The following is a 25866-nucleotide window of genomic DNA, read 5'->3' as shown; positions in this document are numbered from 1 at the left end:
TGAAAGCTCCAGAGATACACCGCCTTCTGTGGGTTGGCCCTACCAGGCTTCCCCTTTCAAATTCTGGGTTCACAACAGTCTATTACTTAAGGATTCTTGCTTCCAGGGACCAGTTATTAAAATAGGATAACAGTTTCATCTGAGTGAAAAAGGCAAACATGATCTTTAAGAGATCCGAACACTTTTACCATAACTTAACAAGGTTAGAACTGCCTGACGGATTGATGAATAAAATTTCCTCCATTTACCAACCGGAAACTCAGGCAGGATGTCTGCTCTGAGGTCTCAGTTGGTGAGGGACTGGACTGCTTCTAGGCTAGTACGTTAGACAGGAAAGACCAGTGTCTCAACAAGTAAGTGCAGCCCACGGACCGATGTTTGATTTTTGGCTTTATTTTATAAAAATACACAACTTAAATACATATGACACTCTCTATACAAGACATAAACAACTGTTGGATCTAACATTTTCAGTTATTTCGACAGAAAGCAAATATGTAAATTACCTCGTAAGAGCAAAGGGTTTCTTTAGAGACTCTGCATTCACAGTCAGAGGGGACGATCGCCCCGTGGGAAATCAACGCAGGGCACTAACCCACGCCGTCCGACCTGCCAACAAGTCATTTCACCAACAGAGCCTTTTTGGCACGGCTTAATATTGCACTGCTTGTTAGACACAATCTAACTTACCCACATCACAAATTTAAACTTTTTGTTTTTTCTAGAAATGTTTAATGGAAAAACCAATGTGCAAACATTACTGACTTACAGTTGTGCTAAGTACCAAATATGAGAAGTGTGAACCTTTCTTCACTTTGCAAAACTTGCAAGGGAAGGTGGGTAGCTATATTTCGCAGCTAAACTCATTTTCCAAAGTTTTACAAAAACATTGGCAGACTGAGAGTGAGCTAGATGGAGTGCAGCGGAGAAGGGAGTGACATTCCAGCGCCTACAGAAATTACTTTTGAGAAGGGCACTGTCACTGTCACTGTCAGAGGCAATCTGCACACGGCTCCACCCTTTCTAACTTGGGACTGAAATACCTCCCTCCCCCCCCCCCCCCCCCGCCGGGGTCACTGTTCTCTGGGGAGCAGCTACTGCACTACTGATTCAGGGCTCCTGGGGGCTGCTTACGTACTCTGGCTTTCTTTCAGAAACTTAGCTGCCTTATCTATGGCTCTTTTAACTAACAGTGAACTAGGTACTGGCTTATTCATGGATATAAAGAAATTATTTACCAGTTGAGAATTCAATGCATGAGCACATACTAGGGTAAGTTTCCTGAGGTAAATGTAAGCCTTAAAGAATAGTGTGCAACCTATAGAATTACAGCAATTTATCCCGGGTAGCAGCACAAAACTCTAGGCCTGGACTTTTAAGCTAACAGGCTAACAGAGCCAAGGACACATCTGTGTGAAGAAATGAAACGATGAGCTGGAGTAAAAAAAAAGTGTTGACAGCTGAGAACATCAATTCAAAAGAAGCCACAAAGGGAAAAGGAGGGGGACACAGGAGGGTGTATGTTAAAGTGCTTAGGTAGGATGGGCAATTAGTTGGAAAGGCCTCAAGGGATTTCTAACAAGCTTTAAAACTGTTAATTCTTGGTGACTCAGACGTGGAGGTAATGGCTTTTCTTTGATAAGAGCTGTTCAAAACTTTTCATTCTTTTCTGAAAAACGAAATTCTCCATCAAATTTTTTTAGCCGATGGAATGATTCTGCTACTTGTTACTCTCACCGATGTATTTTGAAATCCTAAATGAAGGATTAACAAGGCTGAAGGACTTTAATCAAGTTGAACTATAAAGTACACGTTTATACCAAGAATTTAAATTAATGCACAGAGGTCTACGAAGTTTTGAATGAAGTTTGTATCGAAAACCTTTGCATTGCAAATCATGCTTTATTATTCCTTAATATTCTACTCGAGGATTCTGGCACTCGGACCAATTCTAGGACCCTAAAGTTTAACTTTCTTCTCTTCTTTCTTTTACATAAATGAAGTCGTCCACAGCCACCCTTCACATGAATAATGAAGGTATTGGGAACTGAGTTCCAAGACGTAAGAACCAAAATCAGGCTAAATTCCAACAAGTCACTCGTATAGGAATGGAAGCACAAGACCTCTCTGCTCATCTGCACAACGTAGTTGAATGAGGTGACCAGTCTGGTCTTCAGTAACAGTGATGAACCCGGCACAGGCTTTATACAGGGCCACATACTCTGAGCTGTCACGTCAATGTCGGCTGACACCACCATGCACAATCCCTCGTTTACATGACTCTACCTCTGTTGCAAGAATACATCTACATTTAATTACTTTAGGCATGATGAAGGCCTTAAGCAAAATTTAAATTCGCAAAAATTTTGGGTTGGAATTCTGTAGTCCCGGAAGCTATTTAAAATTAAAAGTCCAGAGCAAAATCCCCAGGAAATCATATATCGAACTCAATTCGTAAAAAAAGAAGCATTTTCAATATCACCAAGATGAAAAGTCATACTAGAAAACAATGCTCTGGTTTCCAGACAACAAGCTCAATGCAGCCCTAGTGCAGCCACACAAAGTGAAGCTGCTTTGGAGAGAAGAATCCAGAAGACTGCAAAGGGCCTGAGTTAAGCCAAACTGGCTTTTCTTCTTAGGTAGAAGGTGAATGCTGTTTGGTGATCAATATGGGATAGTCGTTTAAAATTCACAGACAGTAAAATTTTATGTACCCTAAAGCCCCAATTAGTGCAGGGTGGTCACAGCTAACAGTATGAGTAACGTACCGAGATTGATGATAATATGGGTCAAACAGTGAGACTAGTTTCAGTAAGCTCTGGAAGAATGGTCAGTCTCGATATACTTGATCTTCATCCATTCCTTGGATACTGAGGAGGAGACTATGGCAAGAGAATGTGTTTCTCTATGTGAAACTAGTTTTCATAATCTGTAGTTTAAAATTATCACTCTTCAGAAATATGGAGCCAAAGCAAAAATCAGAGATTCTTTCCACTCAGGCCTTCAGATCTCTCCCTCCACCACCACCCCAAGGACCCATACTTGTCTCTGGTCAACCAGGACTTGCTGGGGAGGACTGTAAGGTCAAGGCTCGTAAGGGAGGCTGGAAGAGGCAGTGGCCAAAAGCCAGGGATTCAAGAAGAGAAAAATGACAGATATGGTATATTAAAAATAAATAAATAAATAAGACGAAGAGAAGAGGAAGAAGGGGAGCTAATGTAGACGAGGAAGTGAGGACGAGGCACGGCTCGTGGGGGACTACCCTGCCTTTCCTGCCTATCGGGGCAGACAATGCAGAAACAAGAAAAGGCATAAGCCTCATAGCTGGGGCTTCTCCGCCCCTGGGCATCAGACAAGCCCCAGCAGGGTGGGCTTGCCCTTTGGCCTTGCCTCTGGCCTTGCCCTTTGGGGATATGTGCACAAGCTCTAGTGTGACCTGCAAGCACTTCTGTTTGGGGTCAGATTCCTGACTCCTAGGTGCATGATACTCCCTACCACTACCAGTGCCCAAGTCCATGGCTAAAGAAAGGCCTCAGATCCGGGCCAAGCCCAGGAGCAGCCAGTGTAGCCAGAACTCGTGGCTGCCACGGCCCTTTCTCTCTCAGGACCAGCTCGTCCCTCCCCCTGGTGGCTGGAGAAGGGGACCAGACTGCAGGTGCTGAAAGGGCTGCTCAACTCAGAACTGTATCACCTCAACTCACAAACTTCCAAAGGGCTGTCAAGAGTTCATCAATTATAGATTGAACGATGGTTCAAACACCACCTAAGGAACTTGTAAAAGGAACGACTCGCTTGTGAGGTCCCACCAAACTCTGGGGGGTTTTGGTATTGTTTCCTTGTTTTTGTTGTTTCCTTCTCTGATGAATTAAAAAAAAAAAAAAGAAAAGAAAAAGTGTAAGGGTTCTCCTATCCTCCTTCCTCCCTCCAGAAACCTCATGGACTTTCCTGAGTGAAGTGCATATGGGATGCTACAATTACAGAGCTTACAAATGAAAGGGAAAAAATTCAGATTACCTGGAAATATGAAATGAACTACAGTGTACAAGGGGTGCTCGGTTCTCTTCACTGCTCTGAAAAATGTCTGCGAAATGGTAACAGGCACCTCGATTTCTAATTTACAAATGACAACACGGGTGAAAAAAGCAGTAGGATTTTGTGGAGAAAAAAAATCCATGTTGGTTATTTCCCTTCTAGGGAGAGTCAGTTTGTACGTGAGGCCCACACTTGTCTTTGTCTCTTACTTCCTATTTGATGTTTTTCAGGAGGGCTGTCCGGGCATTCACAACTGCTTTGAAGGCATCTTCACTACCAGGCGCCACACACTTGTCAGGGTGAAGCAGCACAGCGAGTTTCCGATAGGCTTTGTTGACTTCATCCCTACGAGAGAGCAGCAGAGCTCTGTGTCAGCCACAGGCCAGCCCCCGCCCCCTGCAGCTGGGCTGTCAGGGGTTCCATAGTAACTCTTGCAGAAAGTATCTCCCAAATAATGACCACCTCTTCTCAAAAGGGGGACTAAAGGACTAGGAGACCAACAATATACAAATAAGTAATACGTTACATAAAAGTAGAAAAAGAAACACAGGGTGAAGTGAGTATGGAAACACCAAGAAAGCCCTTGGTAAAAGAAAGATCCGATGAAAAGGTCCGCAGTACCCAGCAGGCACTCACGATGAGGGTGTGGGGCGACTGGGGAAGGCCTCTGGAACAGGGTTCTGAAGGAAGGTGGGGAAAGACAGAGCAACTGGGAGAGAGCTGGCAAAGACTAGGAACAGCAGGGCCACGGCATGAAGTTCCATGAGGACACCGCTGGGAGGTAACAAAAACAAAGTTGGTCAGGAAGCAGGGGTCAGTAGGAGAAGGGCCTTGGAACTAAAACAACAAAAAAGTGAATCTGATGAACAATGACATCAGTAGGTGTTTCGTGACAAAAGGGTGCTAAGAAAGCTGTTTTTTGAAGTTGGGAGACAGGTAGGAGGTTGTCACAATAACCCAAGCACAAGTCCCAAGAGTCTGGATCAAGGTGTTTGTGGAGACAAACAAGCGAAGACGAGAGATAACATTATGAGTTGGCAGAAGCAGATGATGAGCTGGATGTACGGGTGGAGAAAATGTTAGAAAATGGGCTGAAATGAGTTCCAGGGTCACAGGAACTCAGGCTCAGGGAAGATGGTCACACCATTGACCAAGAAAGGGACGCTGCAGAGGGGTACCTGACAGCTACAGTGAGAGAGAAGTGAACATAATCCAGAGAGGAAAGGAGCAGCACAGAATGTGTCCGCAAAGGCCAGGAAAGCTCCAGGAGGGCTCTTTAGGCTTCGGAGCTCTTCAAGAAGCAGGGACCGGCTGGGGAGGAGCCTGGAGACCACATGCCCCTCTCCCTGCTCTTCAGCATCCTCTGGTGTCAGGCTCCAGACGCTTCTAAGTGCCCAGCGCCTCCTCTGGCCAGGTTTAGCTCTGTCCTTACCAGATGGTTTTATTTCCCACCTTCCTTGTGTAATTCAGGGCTCCAATTATCCTATAAGCCTGGATGTGGTGCTTTCCCAAATGCCCTAGTTTTTCTCCTTCCTTTTTTATCAGAAGGATTTCTATTTGGCTCTCTGAATTAGAGATGGTCTTTGATTATCTTGCAGGTGACGGAAAATTTGTGTGTCTACCTGGAAAGACTGAGGCCACAGGGTCATCTTAACAGTTCAGGCTGGGGGCATGTATTGTAAGGCTTTTTTTGCTTTCTGCTCTCAGACGAGTCCCGAATTTTCTTGTTTTAAAACATGCACGGGGCTTTTTTACTTTTGATATTAGCTAACAAAAATCCTATTTTCCCTCTCTGAAGAAATCTGAATTGCCAGAATTCTTCTCCAAAATAAAAAATATATTAAATATTTTTAACAAAGTAACATATTAATTCTACTGAAAATGAAAATTTTCTTAAAGTTCAAGAATAGTAAACACATCACTGAACAGACAATAAAACTCTTTATACCTTTAAAAACTGCTTATAGGTTCTCTGAAATGTGCTCACTGCCATATAAAATTTGTTTGATAGACCCAGAGAAACAAAGATAAGAAAAGTACATGTTTATATTGATTAACAGTATAGAACTTAAGGAAGTCCTATAAATTTTGATAGATTCCAATTAACATAGTAAATAAGTAAGGAACCCAAATTTTATTTTTCCTTCCTGTTCTAAGCTAACTAACAAGTAGAGTTTCTTAATTTTAGAGCCAATATCCCTTGGAGGTGAAACAAAAGACTTTAGAAGGAGACTATGGAAATCCAAAAGGACATTTAAAAGGCACAATTAATTGAGCTATATACATGAGACCATCTGAATTGTTCACGTGCTTAAAGCTTCCTCAGTAATGCCTGGCAAGTCACGGTGACCAGTTACTGTCTTCCTCTCCCCCTCCCCTCTTGCCTTCTAGACTCGAAGATATGCTATGAGACCAAAATGGAAAAGAGAAACTTAATGCTATTGGTGCCAAGAAGGCATTTCAACATGTAGTTTTCTTTTGTGGGAATAAAGATGAAAAAGTAGAAAGGGAGAAGGATGGGGAGAAAAGTTATGGTATAAAATAAAAAGATCCGAGAACCCTTATAATTCCAATAAAAATGATAACATGTGCAGTAACAGAAGCGTTATATTGTTAAAAGTTATATAACCATACTGAACAAGGATTTATTTTTACACAAGCAACAAAGAAAAGTGATTGTATTTCTCTTCCTCCCAAATATTTCTTTTGGCTAAAAATAAAACCATTTAACATAAATTCACACACAGATGAGGACCTAGCACTATTTTAAGTGCGGTAGAAAAGAGACAGAATCAGCCTAGGGTCCTTGAACATGCGTTTAGTCTCACGAATCCCAGTTTTCTCACCTATAAAATGAAATGTTTGGATAAGCTGCTAACGTGCTTTTCCTCTTCTAAAACTCTATGATTTTATAAGGTATTTTTTTTTAAGGTTACATTTGCTTGTAGGCTCTTTTTCAACACAGACAAAATCAGAGCATGCTGTTTCAGAAAGTTTTTAGGCAATACACCACAAAGTTCCCTCATCAGGCAACTGTGCCCTCTATTTTGTTTCTTTGGTACTCAGTTAATTCAGTGAAGAAGAGTTATAACATAATCTAACACATTTCTACAAACTTCATATTTCTAGCCAATTACAAGAGGATGTACCGGACCTGTAACATTGACAACTGATAGCACTCAGCGCTAATATCCTAGAGCACTGCTTACCTTGAGGCCCCAGGTTTGACTCCCAACATGTCCCAACTGTCCTTACTGTTTCGAATTCTGCGAATGGTGTCTGCTTGTTCTTTGGTGAAACTAGCGCTGCTATTCGTGATAGGACGTTTCCCGCCATTTTCACATAAATCAACTATGGATACGTAAAAGGTCTGCAAAAAGAAATCATCCCAGAATAGAACTGACTTTGTGAAAACAGGAATTCCTTTTAAGCATAACTTAAAGAATTTTAATACATTCCAATAACTCTTAAAATTCACCATAAAGCAAATATAGTTTGGAAGATTTTTTTTCTTTCATCCTACTGTGCATGTTTATATGTGTGTTCGTGTGCTTGTGTATTTTTTTTAAGAACACAAAAGTATAAGGAATAAAATTGAAATGGCTCATAATCCTATTCTCAAATAACCATACTTGAAGTTACAAAGTAGTAGATGAGGGGCACGTGGGTGGCTCAGTCGGTTGAGCGTCTGACTTCGGCTCAGGTCATGATCTCACGGTTTGTGAGTTCGAGCCCCGTGTCGGGCTCTGTGCTGACAGCTTGGAGCCTGGAGCCTGCTTCGGATTCTGTGTCTCCCTCTCTCTCTGCTCCTAACCCACTCGCATTCTGTCTCTGTCTCTCTCAAAAATAAATAGACAATAAAAAAACTTAAAAAACAAAAATCTTGGGGCGCCTGGGTGGCTCAGTCGGTTGAGCGTCTGACTTCGGCTCAGGTCATGATCTCACAGTTTGTGAGTTCGAGCCCCGCGTCGGGCTCTGTGCTGACAGCTCAGAGCCTGCAGCCTGCTTCGGATTCTGTGTCTCCCTCTCTCTACCCCTTCCCCGCTCTGTCTCTGTCTCTCAAAAAAGAATAAATGTTAAAAAAAAAAGTAGTAGATGAATACCGTTAGAAAAATTCAAATGGTAAATGAAAGTGTAAAATGAAAACTATGTCTCTCTGTCCCTCAAGTTCTTCTCCTTGAAGTAACCATTGTTAATATTTTTTTTTGAGTATCTTTCCAGAAAAATTTTCTATCAGAATACCAGTACCTCCAACTACACACTAAACTTTTACATAAACGAGAGCAGATTAAACATACTGCTTAGCTCCTTGCATTTTTTCACATAAAAATAGACCTTGGGCCCTTTCTCCAGCTGCCTCTAGACACTTTCTTCCTTTTTAATGACTGTTCAGTATTCCACTGTGTGACTATATCTTAATTTATTTAACCAACTCCCTATTTTCTTAGACAAGGCTATTGTTTCCAGGTTTTGCTACTGCACACAGTGTTTTAGTGAATACTTTGTGTGTGTGTGTGTGTGTGTGTGTGTATGAGTGTGTGTGTGTGTATCTCCACACGTGTGTGTGAGTGTGTGTGTGTGTATCTCCACACACGTGTGGAGATACTGCTTTAAAACAAATTCCTAAAAGCAGAAGTACTAAGTAACAGTGTACGGGCATTTTAATTTTTGATTTTGACAATTTTCATACGAAAAAACGGTGCCGTTTACACTCCCATCACAGTGTCTGACAGTGTTATTTCTCTACACCCTTGTCACTATGGGGCATTATCATACAGCTTCCCTTCTGCCAAACCTACATGTGTCACACAGTTTTAATTTGCATTTCTTTAATTGTAAGTGAAGCGGAGTGTCTTTTCATATGCTTATTGCTTTTTCTGTAAATTGTTCAGATTCTTTGCCTATTTTTTTTGTTGTCTGAAGTGAAAACTATTTTTTGATCCTGCTCATATCTCATACTCTGTGCACTGTCACCATAGAGACTACGCAATCTGAAAAAGAGAGAAAAAGGGAAGAAAAATAAACATAGCCTCAAGGACGGTGGGACAAAATCAAATGGTCTGATATACATGTAACTGGAGTCCCAGAAGGAAAAGAGTAGAAATAGAGCCAAAAAACTTTAAAAAAAATTTTTTTTAGTCTTTATTTTTGAAAGGGAGAGAGAATATGAGCAGGGGAGGAGCAGAGAGAGAAGGAGACACAGAATTCGAAGCAGGCTCCAGGCACTGAGCTGTCAGCACAGAGCCCCACACGGGGCTCACACTCACAAACCGCGAGATCATGACCCGAGCCAAAATCTGATGCCCAACCGACTGAGCCACCCGGACACCCTGAGCCAAAAAACTTTTGAACAAATAGTGGTGAAAAACACCTGCCTAGCAATCTGAGAAACTCAAGAAAAACCACGCTGGGCAAATATAAAGAGAACCACACCCAGGCACATGGTCCACATGCTAAAAGCCAAAGATGAACTCTTGAAAGTGGCTGGATGGGGAAAAAACCACAACACATTATGTACAAAAGAATAAGAGTAAAAATGGGTGCTAACGTCTCATGAGATTCAACACAGGCCAGGAGAGAATGGACCATCGCCTTTGAAGTGCTGAAAGAAATTTAATTTTCAACAGTCATTATTTATAGTCCTTGAAGAAGTCACTTTACTACTCTTAGATACTATAACATCGGAAATGAGAACAATACCCATCATACAGTAAGAGTCTCAAATGAGATGAAACATGTAAACTTCGCCAGAATTATAAAATACTATTCAAATGATTAAGCATCGTTACTGCACATGAGTGAATAGGTACAAACTCACACAGGACCATGTACTAAATGGGATACAGAGTGTGGCAAGTCAACATCAACCTTATTTGGTCTTGAAATAGAAGCTACTGATGCCCAATTTAGCCTGTCAGCCAAGGATGAAACTTGTCTTCTAGTAGGGGCGGTGACATCTTATGAGAAAGAAATTCAGCATAAAAGATTAAATAAAATCCCACTCAATAATTAAGAACAACTCGTTACAGTATAGCTACACTCTTTGAAATGTTAAAAATTCCCAAAATATCAGATATATTCATAAGAAAAAATGCATAATTCATGCCACCACTTACCTCCAAATGTATCTGTAATTAAGAGTTGACTTTATAATTTATTATTTTAAAAAGCCTCATTCCCTTAAAATGATTCAAGATTAGTAATTTTTTTAAAAATGACCATTCATTCAGGTTGCAATATGAGTACATCCTTCCATCGCCTACTTGGTGGGTAAGACCTTATTTTTATGTGTGACTGGCTGGACTCTGCAATGACAGTCCCCTATTCTCTAGCTGCACCATACACATTCACTCTGGCAAGGCAATTTTGCCAAAGTAATGCTTCCACATAACTATGCGTGCAAATGTAACACCATTAACCAAAGGCAGTTTTAAAGAAAATCTTTGTTCTACTGTCAGTATATAATAACTGTCGTTAAACTTGATGATCATCAGAATCACCTAGAAAGGTTTTTCAAAATATAGATTCCTGAGCTCCATCACAGCACTAAGCTTCTGGTGGGTCTAGAGCCCAGAAATCTGTATTTTGAAGAATTTCCCATAGTAACTCTGACAATCACCCAGGTCTGTAGTCAGCAGGCAGACATCACACACACACACACACACACACACACTCACTCTCTCTCTCTCTCTCTCTCTCTCTCTCTCTCTCTCCCCCTCTTTCTCTCTCTCAATCTTTTTCTCACCAGCTTCTGAAAGACCAAGCTTATTCTAATGACAAATTCCTATTACATTTTTGTTTCTCATAATTTAAACTAAAATTGGGCATGGTCAGCCTTGATACAAACAAAACAATGCTAGTTTACCTGGAACATTTCATTGATTCCTTCTCCGGTTTGTGCTGAAGTTTCAAAGTACAAGAACCCTTTGCTTTCGGCCCAGAGACGCCCTTCGCTTTCATCTACACAGCGGTGCTTGGTACAGTCAATCTGAAATAGGAAGTTGGAGGACACAGAGAAGACCCCAAACATGACCCACTAAAACAGGCCCAGTGAGGTCTTCATCAATTCTTTCTTGAAGCAAAAACCACTCCTAAAGGAACCCCCAGCACTAGTATATGCAATTATACGGACCACAAGGGACAAAAAAAATTGCTAATATTGAACACAGACTGATATTCTGTGGCAAAATGGCAAGTGCCTGTCCCACACTTCCCCCTATATCCTTTGAGAAAACTCTTCCTACTCAGAGGGTCTACCTATCCTGCTCAGTCACCAATACCCTTCCCCAAGTATGGCACCAGAAGAAAATGGATAAATATCCTGGTACACCAGAGTTTGTGGTTTTATTCTTTATGTCTTAGGGACATAGGTTTTGAAAAGATGTTGATTCCTATATCATAGAATAAGGACTTCTTTTCATTTCTTCCCCCAAACTCAGAGCTGCACTCCTCCCATAATGAATTCAGAAGGTTGAGCAAACATTTCCAAAACAGTTACCTTGTTGGCACACACTGCAAATACAATATTTTCCATGTTTCCATGAGGTCCAAGGTCTTGTTTCATCTCTGCCAGCCAAGCATCAAGGGCATCAAAGGAGTCCTTCTGCCCAACATCATAGACCAGTATTACACCCTGTGTATCCTTGTAAAACTCATTACGAACCTTCACATAAAAGAACAGGTGCACAAATTGTAGGTTTTGTGATTTTATAAGAATATATCTCACAGTCATGAATGTAACAAAGTGTGTTCTTTGGTGTAGTCATAGTATTTGCTATTATATCTCAGTATCTACTGGTCTTTAAGGGACTTTTTAGAAAATCAAAATAACATGATAAAAAAAACAGCCTAGTACAAGCCTAGTTTTCATCTTGTGATGAAAACAACAGCCTCCTGCCCCACCCTCCTCACCTTGAGTTCCATTCCCTGGAGGCAATCTTTTCTATTTTCTTTTATTTATTTAAAAAAATTTTTTATGTTTATTTTATTTTGAGGGGGGAGGGGCAGAGAGAGACAGAGACACAGAATCTGAAGCAGGCTCCAGGCTCTGAGCTGTCAGCACAGAGGCCGACATGGGGCTCAGTCTCACAAACCACAAGATCATGACCTGAGCCAAAGTTGGACGCTTAACCGACTGAGCCACCCAGGCACCCCAAGGCAAATTTTTTTAATGTTTATTTATTTTTGAGAGACAGAGAGAGACAAAGCATGAGCACGGGAGGGGCAGAGAGAGAGGGAGACACAGAATCCAAAGTAGGCTCCAGGCTCCAACTTGTCAGCACAGAGCTGGACATGGGGCTCGAACCCACAGACCGTGAGTTCATGACCTGAGCCGAAGTCGGACATTTAACTGACTGAGCCACCCAGGCGCCCTGAGGCAATCAATCTTTAATTCTTGTTAGTAGACCTTAAAATAACACAAATTCCATAGAGTGAAGCTCTTCTTAGGAAGAACCAGAAAGTGAGTGAACAATGAAGAACTTAAGGCAAAAATGACATAAGCGTCAGCAATAGGCACAGACCTCTATATATCACATCCCAAAGCTGGCTCCCCCAGAACATCAGGCAGAGCTTCCCCATGACTCTTGGGTCTGCACACCAACTTTAGAACTCTGAACTCAGAGCCTCAGTGTGATGTAATGGGAAAGAGCACAGGCTCTGGAGTCAGATCTGGGTTCACACTTACTTACTAGTTGTGTGATCTTGGGCAAGTCACTTAACCTCTCTGCATCTCAGTTATCTCATCTGTAAAATGGGGACAATACCACTTACTTCACAGGGTTATTATGAGGATTAAATGAGATACTGAAGCCAAATCACCTAAATGGTGCCTGGAAAACAGTGTGTATAAGCACCTTCCTCCTTCCTTCCTCACATTCATTCTGATTGTCCTCCTTTGATATTTTTTATTAGAAACGGTGTCTCGCTTCTGGGGCATGTACGTAACTCTAGGAAGAGGCAGCACGAAGTACAGGACACACTGACGTGGCAGAGGCAATGACAGATGGGGTGGGTGAGGAACGACACTGACAGATTGGGGGTTTCAGCCAAAATTCCAGTAAGAACCTTGACAGAGGCCACGCATTACCCACCTTCTCATGGAATTCCAGTATATACGCACTCACGCTGGATATGCGGTAAGAAATGAAGACATCTTACACGCATCAGGCATGAAGTTTAGGTTTCTGAGTATAGATAGACACCTGAACCAAGACTGCCTATGCCTACTAATTTGCAGAAACAGAAGAAGCTATCCTCTACAATTAAGACCAACAAAACCATAAAGCATGTAAAGTGATGAACGGCAAGAGTCTTCTCCCCAGTCCTCATGGTCCTCAGCCCGCCCGCAGTAGTGAAAACGGGCCTCTCCCTTCTTTCCTGAAACTCATGTTGCCTTGGCTCCCAAACACCACCTTCTCCAGGTTCTTAACTGGTCTTTTACCAACTCCTCCTCTCTCCATTGCTCCCGCTCCAGCCTGCCACCATCCTTCCCCAAATCCTGTCCCGGGCCCTCAGACTTTCTTCTTCCATCCTTCCTCCCAACTCAGCAACACCAGCCACCTGCACAGTTTCAACTGTGAGATCCTGCAAGGTGAGCCTTTTCATCTGTTCTCGCAGACCTGCATTTCCAGTTAGCTCTAGACTCTTCCTGCTGAATGTCCTGCCAGAATCTCAAATTCAATGTGTACAACAGAAAAGCCTCCATCTTACTCCTTCCCAATCTCTTCCTTCCCTTGAACTTCTAGTCATAATAGGGGCACACCATTCTCTGAGTCACGTGGATTGAAAGCCTAGCGTTAACCTTTGCTGCTTTCCTCTGCCTTTTTGCACATCAGGGACAAACAATCCTGTAGAAGCTTCCTCTGCCATATTTCCTGCACCTGTCACTTCCTTTCCATTTCCACTTGCCAACATTACACTATCTCTTGACTACCAGTCCAAGAATTTTCTAAGTAATCTCCCCAGCAACATTATACATACTGTGTATTTATCTTTTGAGAGCCCTGGTTCAAAAATTCTTTAGTGTTTCCCTACTGCCAACCTCCTAAAGTTCAAATTCTTTTCATTGACGTTAAAAGTTTCTGATCAGTCCTCCACCAACTTTCCAGTCCTACCCTCCTCCTACCCACTGCACTTCAAACTGGATAATCTCTCTTTCCTCAAACCTAATTCCACCTGGAAACAGACACCTCTTTACCTTCAATCTTTCAAGTTTAGCTATAACACCGTATCTTTCATGTAGTTTTTCTCTGCCCCGTGCCTCATCATCTAACCTCCTACCCCTGCCAAACAGAATCTAACTTCTTCATCCCTGAAACACCACAGGCTCTGTGCTTCCAGTAGCGCTCGTTATCACTTCCTGTCTAGTTTTATAGTTGGTAGCATATACAGCTGCCTTCCCCACTAGACTGTAAGAATGTGAAGGCATGCATCCTGATACGTCCATCTTTGTGTCGCCAACAGGGCCTAGCAGGTGAAAGTATTTGAGACATTTTAAATCAAGAATAGCTGAATGTCAGGGGGCGCCTCGGTGGCTCAGTCGGTTGAGTGTCCAACTTCAGCTCAGGTCATGATCTCGCAGTTCATGAGTTCAAGCCCCGCGTCGGGCTCTGCGCTGACAGCTCAGAGCCTAGAGCCTGCTTCAGATTCTGTGTCTCCCTCTCTCTGCCCCTTCCCCGCTCATGCTCTGTCTCTCTCTGTCTCTCAAAAATGAATAAACATTAAAAAAAATAAAAAAGAATAGCTGAACGTCAGGAATGAAAGTAGAGGCCAAAGGGGAAAGGAACGAATTCCAAGATGCAAATGATGTTATCCAGAGGGAGATTTGTGTGTAAACAGAGACTTAGGCAAGCCCCACGGATTTCTCTTTCAACTGACTCAAGTTCAAGTCTGGGCTCAGCAGCTAGTTACCTCTGTAATCTTGAGTAAGTGGCTTTATGACCTCAAGCTTTCGCTTCCTCATCTGTAAAAACGAAAAGGTCAAAGTCGATGCCTCAATGGTCCCCTACAGTTCTATTATTCTCATCTCCCAAAACAGCTTTCTAATATTAGTCCTGGAAGTCTTGCTGCATCCAAAGTTTAATTAAATAGGATGCTAAGGGAATCGGGATTATTTCTTAAAGCAAAGATGGCAAACTTTCCAGCTTATAGGTCAGAGAAAGCTGCTAGTTTAATATCATTCGGGCCTCAAGAGGTTTCCATAGACCATGTAACTCCTACCAACAAGCCCCAGAATATAGTTGTGTACATCAGTGGAAGCAGGACTGCTGGTAAGATACAGGCCCGCCATTCCCTCACAATCCTCTCTGACATTTCCTTGGAGAGTGCTGTCTCACACTCTAAGCGACTGTCCTTTCTCAGCAGACCCTTTGGATAAACCTGTCTGGAGGACAGATGACAACAGAAGCTTCAATGGAGGACAGGCCTCAAGGACTGGGGGAAGTCAGGGATCATGAGAATGGCTACGGGTGCTTCAAAACCAGGTGTGTGCTGAGCAAAAGTATACTTTGGGCAGCTTGGGACTTAGGAAGAAGACGGCTTCGGTCTTGTCAAAAAGGAGGGTTTGAGCTGCAGCCAGCCAACTATTTGACAAAAAAGGAGAAATCAAAGCTATTCAGAGAAAAGGTACTTCAGAAGTGGTGATTTCAAGGAGCTTCTATTAATTATGCTTCTATCTTTTTTAAGCTGCTGAAAAAAAGCTATTATAACTTCAGGTTGCATTGACGGAAGTCTGGTGTCTAATGGTAGGAAGTAAAGGAACACTCCGTGTTTTTCATTAGACAATCTGGAATGTTATGTTCGGTCCCCAGCTCCCTATCAACTAACCAGAAATTACCCACAAAGGATGCTGATAGGCCCAGCTGGGGCAGGACTAGAAAATATTTTACCTGAAAAAGACCAGATTAACAAATATTAGAAAGCACAGACTCAGTATGTTGCTCCAAAAACAAGGCCAGAATTAATACTGAATGTCAAAGGAAGGCAGCCTTCATAAGGGAGCCGTTAATCTAGAGTTTTTAACTCTATAAAGGATGAACTTGTGAAGCAGTGCGACCCCATCATTAGAGACATTCATTCTCCAAACTGTTCAGTCTGTACCACTCAAAACTATCCCGTGTACCATCCCTGGATTCCCACCAATCTACGTAATCCTTACTTATCCATCAATGCTCAATATAAACATTGTTTCCTTCAACAAGACTTCCTGTCCTCCCAGATAAGCTAGGGCTGGATATTAAATGCTCCTAAGCAATCGGTCATTTGTGCAACATGTTGTGCTCTGACATATTTATGTTCCATGTGGACAGGGGCTATGTATTACCAGTGGCCAACACAGAAACTGGCATATTGGTATGAGGTGAATGAATGATGGCCATTGATCAGGAATGCTACAGAAAGAAATCCTACAATGGGCAGAAAGAAGCTGGACCACATTAATTCTCAGACATTTTCTAACTCTCCATTTTTATGACTTTGAAGAAATCTAAGATTTATTCTAGCATTTCCAGTAATTAGAATCTGTGTCAAGTTTGTGGTAATCTAGAACTTCTGTTCTTTTTTCACTGACAGTACTCTATACTTGTAAAGTATAAGCCTCCACATTTAAAAAGATTTCATTTTAGGGGCACCTGGGTGGCTCAGTAGGTTGAGCATCTGATTCTTGGTTTTGGCTCAGGTCATGATCTCATAGTTCGTGGGTTCGAGCCCCGTGTTGGGCTCTCTACTGTCAGCATGGAGCCTGCTTTGTTTGGATCCTCTGCCCCCCTCTCTCTCTGGCCCTCTCCTGCTTGCGCGCTCTCTCTCTCTCTCTCTCTCTCTCTCTCTCAAAACTAAATAAACATTAAAAAAATAATTCATTTTACCTATATATTTGGGTATATTCACAAGATGGAAGATTTTACAGGCATTACATTATTATTTTTTTTTCCAGGAAGATAGAGTAGATATACTTTTCCCTATTCTTCCTGCTAAGTACAGGTAAAAAACCCCGAGTGTTATATATAAAACCTATATAAGAAGACATTGGAAGGTAGAGAGAAGAAAGCAGATAAGCTAGGGACCTCGAGGCCCAACGAATGACACAGTGGTAAGTTTCCCGGATTTTCTTTTGCCTCATATATCTAAGATATGTAACTGAAGAAGTACAACTTAGAAATGTCAATGGGTACAGACAAATAAAAGCCCAACAAAAGCCTGTTCTCTGTAGTCAAAGGGGCAGATTTCTCATCAGAATCCATGGAGGCCAAAGGAAAGAAGTACACTATTTTTCAAGTGCTGAAAAAAAAAAAAAAAAGAAATATCAACGCAGAACCCTATAATAAGAAAAAATATTCTTCAGGCACAAATGGGAAATTGAGACAATCTCAATCAAAGAAAACTAGGAGAGAATCTGTTGTCAGTAGACTTATGCTAAGAGAATGGCTAAAGGAAGTTCTTTAAATAGAAAGGAAATGATGAAGAAGGAGTATGGAATACAGCGAAGGGTGAAAGATCAGAGTAAACAAAAATATGAGTGAATATAACAGGCTTTCTTTCCTTTCTTGAGTTTTCTAAATTATGTGTGACAGTTAAGCAAAGATTAAACACTGTCTCATGCAGTTCTAAAGGTATATAGAGAAAATTTTAAGACAATCATAAATGGGGGAAGATAAAGAGATGCAAAGGGAGGAAAAGTTTCTACAATTCCACTCAAACTGTTAAAATGATGATATCAGAAGACTGTGATAATTTAAATAGTGTTATAACTAGACCACCCACTAATGCGGCCATTCAGAGAGATTTATTCAAAAACACTATGGAGGAGTTTGAGAAGATGGCAGTGTAGGAGGACACTGGGCTCACCTCGTCCTGCTGATCACTTAGATTCCACCCACACCTGCCTAAATAACCCAGAAAACCGCCAGAAGACTAGCAAAACAGACTCTCCGGAGCCAAGCATAAACAAGAGGCCCATGGAAGAGGGTAGGAAGGGCGGAGAGGCGGTACGCACTACACGGACGTGGCGGGAGGGAGCCGGGGCGGTGGAGGGGCAGCCCACCCGGCAGGGCAGAGCCCCCGAGTCTGGCTTGCAAAAGCGGAGGGGCCGGACTGCGTGAGTTCTGACAGCCAGCGGGACTTAACATCTGGAATGTTAAAAGTCAACAGCTCTGCTCAGAGAGCAGGAGGGCGAGAGGACACCAGGAGGGAGAGGTGTTGAGCCCTGGAAGACAGAGCTCAGCTCAGCGGGGAACAAAGGCGCTGGCCAGCACCATCTCCCTCTCCCATCCCCCAGCCGAAACCCCAAAGGGAACAGTTCCCATCATCAAACTTGCTTGCACCACGCAAACACCCAACACTGTGCTTCTGTGGATCCATCCCTCTGACAGGTGAGCCTCCCTCCTGGTGCTGCAGGGCCCCTCCCGCAGGGGACCACCAATGGCAAAGCGATCTGAGCCTGCCCCTCCTGCCCCTGTGCACCTTGCGGATCCACCCCGGCTAATACGCCAGATCCCATCAAAGCAGCACCACAAGCCTGGCAGTGTGCAACGGTCCGCACCATTCCACAGTGAATTCTGCCCCTGGGAGAGGGGAAGACAAGGTACACACCAGTCTGACTGTGGCCCCAGCGGTGGGTTGGGGACAGACATCAGGTAGGACCGCGGCCCCACCCACCAATACAAGTTACTCCAGACAGCACAGGGGAAGTGCCCTGCAGTGCCACATCACCCCAGGGACTATCCAAAATGACAAAACGTAAGAATTCTCCTCAAAAGAAACTCCAGGAAGTAGAGACAGCTAACGAATTTATCAAAACCGATTTAAGCAATATAACGGAACATGAATTTAGAATGATAGTCATAAAATTAATTGCTGGGTTTGAAAAAAGTATAGAGGACAGCAGAGAATCTATTGCTACAGAGATCAGGGGACTAAGAAATAGTCATGAGGAGCTAAAAAAAGCTATAAATGAGGTGCAAAATAAAATGGAGGCGACCACAGCTTGGATTGAAGAGGCAAAGGAGAGAATAGGTGAATTAGAAGATAAAATTATGGAAAAAGAGGAAGCTGAGAAAAAGAGAGATAAAAAAATCCGGGACTATGAGGGGAGAATTAGAGAACTAAGTGATGCAATCAAACGCAACAATATCCGTATAATAGGAATCATAGCTGAGAACTTCCCTGATCTGGGGAAGGAAAAAGCCATTGAAATCCAAGAGGCACAGAGAACTCCCTTCAGACGTAACTTGAATTGTAACATATCATAGTGAAACTGGCAAAATACAAGGATAAAGAGAAAATTCTGAAAGCAGCTAGGGATAAACATGCTCTAACATATAAAGGGAGACTGATAAGACTAGTGACAGACCTATCTACTGAAACTTGGCAGGCCAGAAAGGAATGGCAGGAAATCTTCAATGTGATGAACAGAAAACTATGCAGCCGAGAATCCTTTATCCAGTAAGTCTGTCATTCAGAATAGAAGGAGAGATAAAGGTCTTCCCAAACAAACAAAAACTGAAGGAATTCATCACCACTAAACCAGCCCTACAAGAGATCCTAAGGGGGATTCTGTAAGTGAAATGTTGCAAGGACCACAAAGTACCAGAGACATCACTATAAGCATGAAACCTACAGACATCACAATACTCTAAACCCATATCTTTCTATAACACTGAATGTAAATGGACTAAATGCACCAACCAAAAGACACAGGGTATCAGAATGGATAAAAAAACAAGACCCATCTATTTGCTGTCTACAAGAGACTCATTTTAGACCTGAGGACACTTTCAGATTGAAAGTGAGGGGATGGAGAACTATCTATCATGCTACTGGAAGTCAAAAGAAAGCTGGAGTAGCCATACTTATATCAGACAAACTAGACTTTAAATTAAAGGCTGTAACAAGAGATGAAGAAGGGCATTATATAATAATTACAGGGTCTATCCATCAGGAAGAGCTAACAATTATAAATGTCTATGCGCCGAATACGGGAGCCCCCAAATATATAAAGCAATTAATCACAAACATAAGCAACCTCATTGATAAGAATGTGGTAATTGCAGGGGACTTTAATACTTCACTTACAGTAATGGATAGATCATCTAGACACAGGATCAATAAATTAACAAGGGCCCTGAATGATACATTGGAACAGATGGACTTGACAGATATATTTAGAACTCTGCATCGCAAAGCAACAGAATATACTTTCTTCTCGAGTAACATGGAACATTCTCCAAGATTGATCACATACTGGGTCACAAAATAGCCCTTCATAAGTATATAAGAATTGAGATCACACCATGCACACTTTCAGACCACAACGCTATGAAGCTTGAAATCAACCACAGGAAAAAGTCTGGAAAACCTCCAAAAGCATGGAGGTTAAAGAACACCCTACTAAAGAATGAATGGGTCAACCAGGCAATCAGAGAAGAAATTAAAAAATATATGGAAACAAATGAAAATGAAAACACAATAATCCAAACACTCTGGCATGCAGTGAAGTCAGTCCTGAGAGGAAAATACATTACAATCCAGGCCTATCTCAAGAAACAAGAAAAATCCCAAATACAAAATCTAATAGCACACCTAAAGGAAATAGAAGCAGAACAGCCAAGATACCCCAAACCCAGCAGCAGAAGAGAAATAATAAAGATCAGAGCAGAAATAAACAATATAGAATCTAAAAAAACTGTAGAGCAGATCAACGAAACCAAGAGTTGGTTTTTTGAAAAAATAAACAAAATTGACAAACCTCTAGCCAGGCTTCTCAAAAAGAAAAGGGAGATGACCCAAATAGATAAAATCATGAATGAAAATGGAATTATGACAACCAATCCCTCAGCAATACAAGCAATTATCAGGGAATACTATGAAAAATTATTTGCCAACAAACTGGACAGCCTGGAAGAAATGGACAAATTCCTAAGCACCCACACACTTCCAAAACTCAAACAGGAAGAAATAGAAAACTTGAAAAGACCCACAACCAGTGAAGAAATTGAATCAGTTATCAAAAATCTCCCAACAAATAAGAGTCCACGACCAGATGGCTTCCCAGGGGAATTCTACCAGACATTTAAAGCAGAGATAATAACTATCCTTCTCAAGCTGTTCCAAAAAATAGAAAGGGAAGGAAAACTTCCAGACTCATTCTATGAAGCCAGCGTTACTTTGATTCCTAAAGCAGACAGAGACCCAGCAAAAAAAGAGAACTATAGGCCAATATCCCTGATGAATATGGATGCAAAAATTCTCAACAAGATACTAGCAAGTCAAATTCAACAGCATATAAAAAGAATTATTCACCATGATCAAGTGGGATTCATTCCTGGGATGCAGGGCTGGTTCAACATTCGCAAATCAATCAATGTGATACATCACATCAATAAAAGAAAAGATAAGAACCATATGATCCTGTCAATTGATGCAGAAAAAGCATTTGACAAAATTCAGCATCCTTTCTTAATAAAGACCCTCAAGAAGGTCGGGATAGAGGGAACATACTTAAACATCATAAAAGCCATTTATGAAAAGCCCACAGCTAATATCATCCTCAATGGGGGAAAAACTGAGAGCTTTCCCCCTGAGATCAGGAACACGACAGGTCCACTCTCACCACTGATGTTTAACATAGTGTTGGAAGTGCTAGCATCAGCAATCAGACAACAAAAGGAAATCAAAGGCATCCAAATTGGCAAAGATGAAGTCAAGCTTTCGCTTTTTGCAGATGACATGATATTATACATGGAAAACCCGACAGATTCCACCAAAAGTCTGCTAGAACTGATACATGAATTCAGCAAAGTCTCAAGATACAAAATCAACGTACAGAAATCAGTTGCATTCTTATACACTAATAATGAAGCAACAGAAAGACAAATAAAGAAACTGATCCCATTCACAATTGCACCAAGAAGCATAAAATACCTAGGAATAAATCTAACCAAAGATGTAAAAGATCTGTATGCTGAAAACTATAGAAAGTTTATGAAGGAAATTGAAGACCTATGGGACCTCATGAAGATAAAAAGCTTCTGCACAGCAAAGGAAACAATCAACAAAACTAAAAGGCAACCAACAGAATGGGAAAAGATATTTGCAAATGACATATCAGACAAAAGGCTAGTATCCAAAATCTATAAAGAGCTCACCAAACCCCACACCCGAAAAACAAATAATCCAGTGAAGAAATGGGCAGAAAACATGAATAGACACTTCTCTAAAGAAGACATCCGGATGGCCAACAGGCACATGAAAAGATGCTCAACATCGCTCCTCATCAGGGAAATACAAATCAAAACCACACTCAGATACCACCTCACGCCAGTCAGAGTGGCCAAAATGAACAAATCAGGAGACTATAGATGCTGGCGAGGATGTGGAGAAACGGGAACCCTCATGCACTGTTGGTGGGAATGCAAACTGGTGCAGCCGCTCTGGAAAATAGTGTGGAGGTTCCTCAAAAAATTAAAAATAGATCTACCCTAGGACCCAGCAATAGCACTGCTAGGAATTTACCCAAGGGATACAGGAGTGCTGATGCATAGGGGCACTTGTACCCCAATGTTTATAGCAGCACTTTCAACAATAGCCAAATTATGTAAAGAGCCTAAATGTCCATCAACTGATGAATGGATAAAGAAATTGTGGTTTATATACACAATGGAATACTACGTGGCAATAAGAAAGAATGAAATATAGCCTTTTGTAGCAACGTGGATGGAACTGGAGAATGTTATGCTAAGTGAAATAAGTCATACAGAGAAAGACGGATACCATATGTGTTCACTCTTATGTGGATCCTGAGAAACTTAACAGAAGACCATGGGGGAAGGGAAGGGAAAAAAAAAAGGTTAGAGAGGGAGGGAGCCAAAACATTAAGAGACTCTTAAAAACTGAGAACAAACTGAGGGTTGATGGGGGGTGGGAGGAGGGGAGGGTGGGTGATGGGTATTGAGGAGGGCACCTTTTGGGATGAGCACTGGGTGTTGTATGGAAACCAATTTGACAATAAGTTTCATATTAAATAAATAAACAAATAAATAATAAAATAAAATCCAATTTAATTACTTTCAGAAAAAAAAAAAAACACTATGGACAAATCGAATGGAATTCAAAAAGTGTTCGAGTAACCCATAGATGGCAGGGAACAGAAAACAGAGAACTGGAAAACAGAACAAACAGAAAATGAAAAATAAATGGCAGACTTGTACCCTAATATATTCATAATTACATTAAACGTAAGTGGTCTAAAGATTTCAATTAAAGGACAGAAATTGGCATAATAGATTGAAAAACATGACCCATGTCTACAAGACAGTTACTTCAAATACAATGATATAAGCAGACTGAAAGTAAAAAGATAGAAAAGGATATATCATGCAAACATTAAAGGAAAGCAAAAATTGGCTATATTAATATCAGATAAAGTAGACATCAGAGCAAAAATGATTACAGAGACAGAGGGGGCATTATATAAAAATAAAACTATATAATGAAGACATAGCAATCATAAATATGTATGTACCAAATAACAGAGTTGCAACACATATAAAGCAAATACGATAGAAGTGAAACAGACAAGTCCACAGTTATAGTTGGAGACTTTAATACCCCTCTCTCAGTAATCGATAGAACAACCAAACAAAAGATCAGCAAGAATATAAAAGAATTCAACAATACCACTGACCAACAAGACCTAATAAATATTTATAGAGCTCTCCATCCAACAATAGCAGAATACACATCTTTTCAAGTGCCCACGGAAGACCAAGATAGACCATACCCTGGGTCATGAAAAAAACCTCAACAAATTTAAAAGAAATCAAAATCATACAGTGTGTTCTCTGATCACAATGGACTCAAACCAGAAATTAATAACAGGAAGATAACCAAAAAATCTCTAACACTTGGAAACTAAACAACGCACTTCTAAATAACCCATAGTTCAAACAGAAAGTCTCAAGAGAAATTAAAAAAAAAACACATCGAATGAATAAGATGAAATATTAATGAAATTGAAAATACAACATATCAAAATGTGTGGGACACAGCTAAGCAGTGCTGAGAGGGGAACTGATAGCACCAAACACACACATCAAAAACGCAGAAAGTCTCAAATCAATAATCTAAGCTCCCACATAAAGAACCCAGAATAAGAGCAAAAGAAACACAAAGCAAGTAGAAGGAAGGAAATAATAAATAGCAGAAGTGAAATGGCCCAAACTAGAAAAGAACAGAGAGCCTCTTCAGGGAAAATCAATAACCCAAGGAAGGAAAAACAAAAGAGAATGGCCATGAGATTCACTTTGAGACTACTCAGGACAAGAAGACAAAGTAAAGCAGGTGGGACTCTCTCCAGAGAGGTAACACATAAGGCTGCAGAGTGAACTGGAGAGCTCACTCTAGTACTGTGCTATGAAAGAAGTCGCATTACTGAATTCTTAAGTCCAAGTATGAATATAATTATCCTGTCACATTCTGGGCTAAGGTACAAAGTTAAAAGCAACAGTCCTTTGAAAGTTAAAACGTGTTTGAAACATTAGCAATGAACTTTCCTACCACAGTTTGAGGGAATGGAACAAAAGACCAATAGGTTTCTATGAAGTTTAGGCTCAGAAAGGAAGCCACGAACACGAGCTAAATTCACCTAATTTTATACGTGATTTGAATATTGGTCGTTTCAGGTAACTCAGGATCTTTCCCTGAATCCACTGACAATACTGGATGTTGGTTTTCTCAAAAAGGCTTTCTTACCTCATAGAAGAAAGGATGGCCAGCCATATCAAAGATGTTGACTTTGATTTCTCGGTCTCTGACTTGTACCCTGAAATGTTCAAATGGAAACAATTCCAAAGAAGGTTATGGTTTCTGCGTTCTCATTAATATCATTTATGCCATTTATACATTTCAAAAAGGTATGTGTATGAAATGTAAGAGGCTTTCTTAGTGCCTTTTCTTGATTTCAGATAATCTTTACAACAGAAGCCAGCAACTTGGCAGATCATCTTGCCTCCTTATTTTAAAAACACTGAACCCACTCTTATGTGGATCCTGAGAAACTTAACAGAAACCCATGGGGGAGGGGAAGGAAAAAAAAAAAAAAAAAAAAGAAGTCAGAGTGGGAGAGAGCCAAAGCATAAGAGACTCTTAAAAACTAAGAACAAACTGAGGGCTGATGCGGGGTGGGAGGGAGGGGAGGGTGGGTGATGGGCATTGAGGAGGGCACCTTTTGGGATGAGCACTGGGTGTTGTATGGAAACCAATTTGACAATAAATTTCATATTAAAAAATAATAATCAATAAAAAAATAAAAATAAAGACACTGAACCCACCTATAATAAACACCCTCATTTACTTTCAGCTTATCTCAAGATATTTCAGGCCATACCCTTTTACTAACAAATGGTGGCTTTTACTGTGAGACTAAGAAAACTGATTTGGGACAAGTAGGAGTAAGAGGAAGGAAAACAAAATATTTTCTTTCACTTGGCAAGACATCTTAATTACTACCAGCTATGCTTGCTTACCATGCAGAACAATAATTAAGGTGTATTTTATTAACGTCTGTGTGATCTTCTTGTGACCTTCATTGAGCAAGAGCTATAGTCAACTTGTTTTTCAAAAATTTTAAGGGTGCCCGTGTGGCTCAGTGGTTAAGCATCTGACTTTGGCTCAGGCCATGATCTCATGGTTCGTGAGTTTGAGCCCCACATCGAGTGAGCTAGAGCCCTGCTTCCCCATTCTCTCTCTGTCTGCCCCTCGTTGGATTCTCTCTCCCTCTCTTTCTGCCCCTCACTCACTTGCACCCTCTCTCTTTAAAAAAAAATTAAAATAGAGAAAAGA

The 25866-nt window shown here is 41.2% G+C and overlaps 1 protein-coding gene across 4 annotated transcripts in view; it reads right to left on the bottom strand.

The window, feature by feature from the left end:
- DNAJC27 (DnaJ heat shock protein family (Hsp40) member C27) overlaps positions 1-25866 on the bottom strand; it is a 52229-nt gene that overhangs the window by 17570 nt on the left and 8793 nt on the right. For 2 of the 4 annotated variants that reach the window (XM_042982361.1, XM_042982360.1), the window contains exons 3-7: positions 24778-24847; positions 11531-11695; positions 10898-11020; positions 7242-7402; positions 4242-4377 (exon numbers count right to left, since the gene is read on the bottom strand). In XM_042982361.1, the coding sequence (XP_042838295.1) occupies positions 4245-4377; positions 7242-7402; positions 10898-11020; positions 11531-11695; positions 24778-24847 (652 nt within the window). In that variant the 3' untranslated portion in view covers positions 4242-4244. Of the gene's footprint in view, positions 1-4092; positions 4378-7241; positions 7403-10897; positions 11021-11530; positions 11696-24777; positions 24848-25866 lie in introns of those variants that run through there. The other 2 variants (XM_007088932.3, XM_007088933.3) reach the window with 1 other exon arrangement.

The sequence above is a fragment of the Panthera tigris genome, chromosome A3, assembly GCF_018350195.1.
Source record: "Panthera tigris isolate Pti1 chromosome A3, P.tigris_Pti1_mat1.1, whole genome shotgun sequence".
Taxonomy (NCBI): Eukaryota; Metazoa; Chordata; class Mammalia; order Carnivora; family Felidae; genus Panthera; species Panthera tigris.
This window is presented reverse-complemented; position numbering and strand designations above follow the sequence as displayed.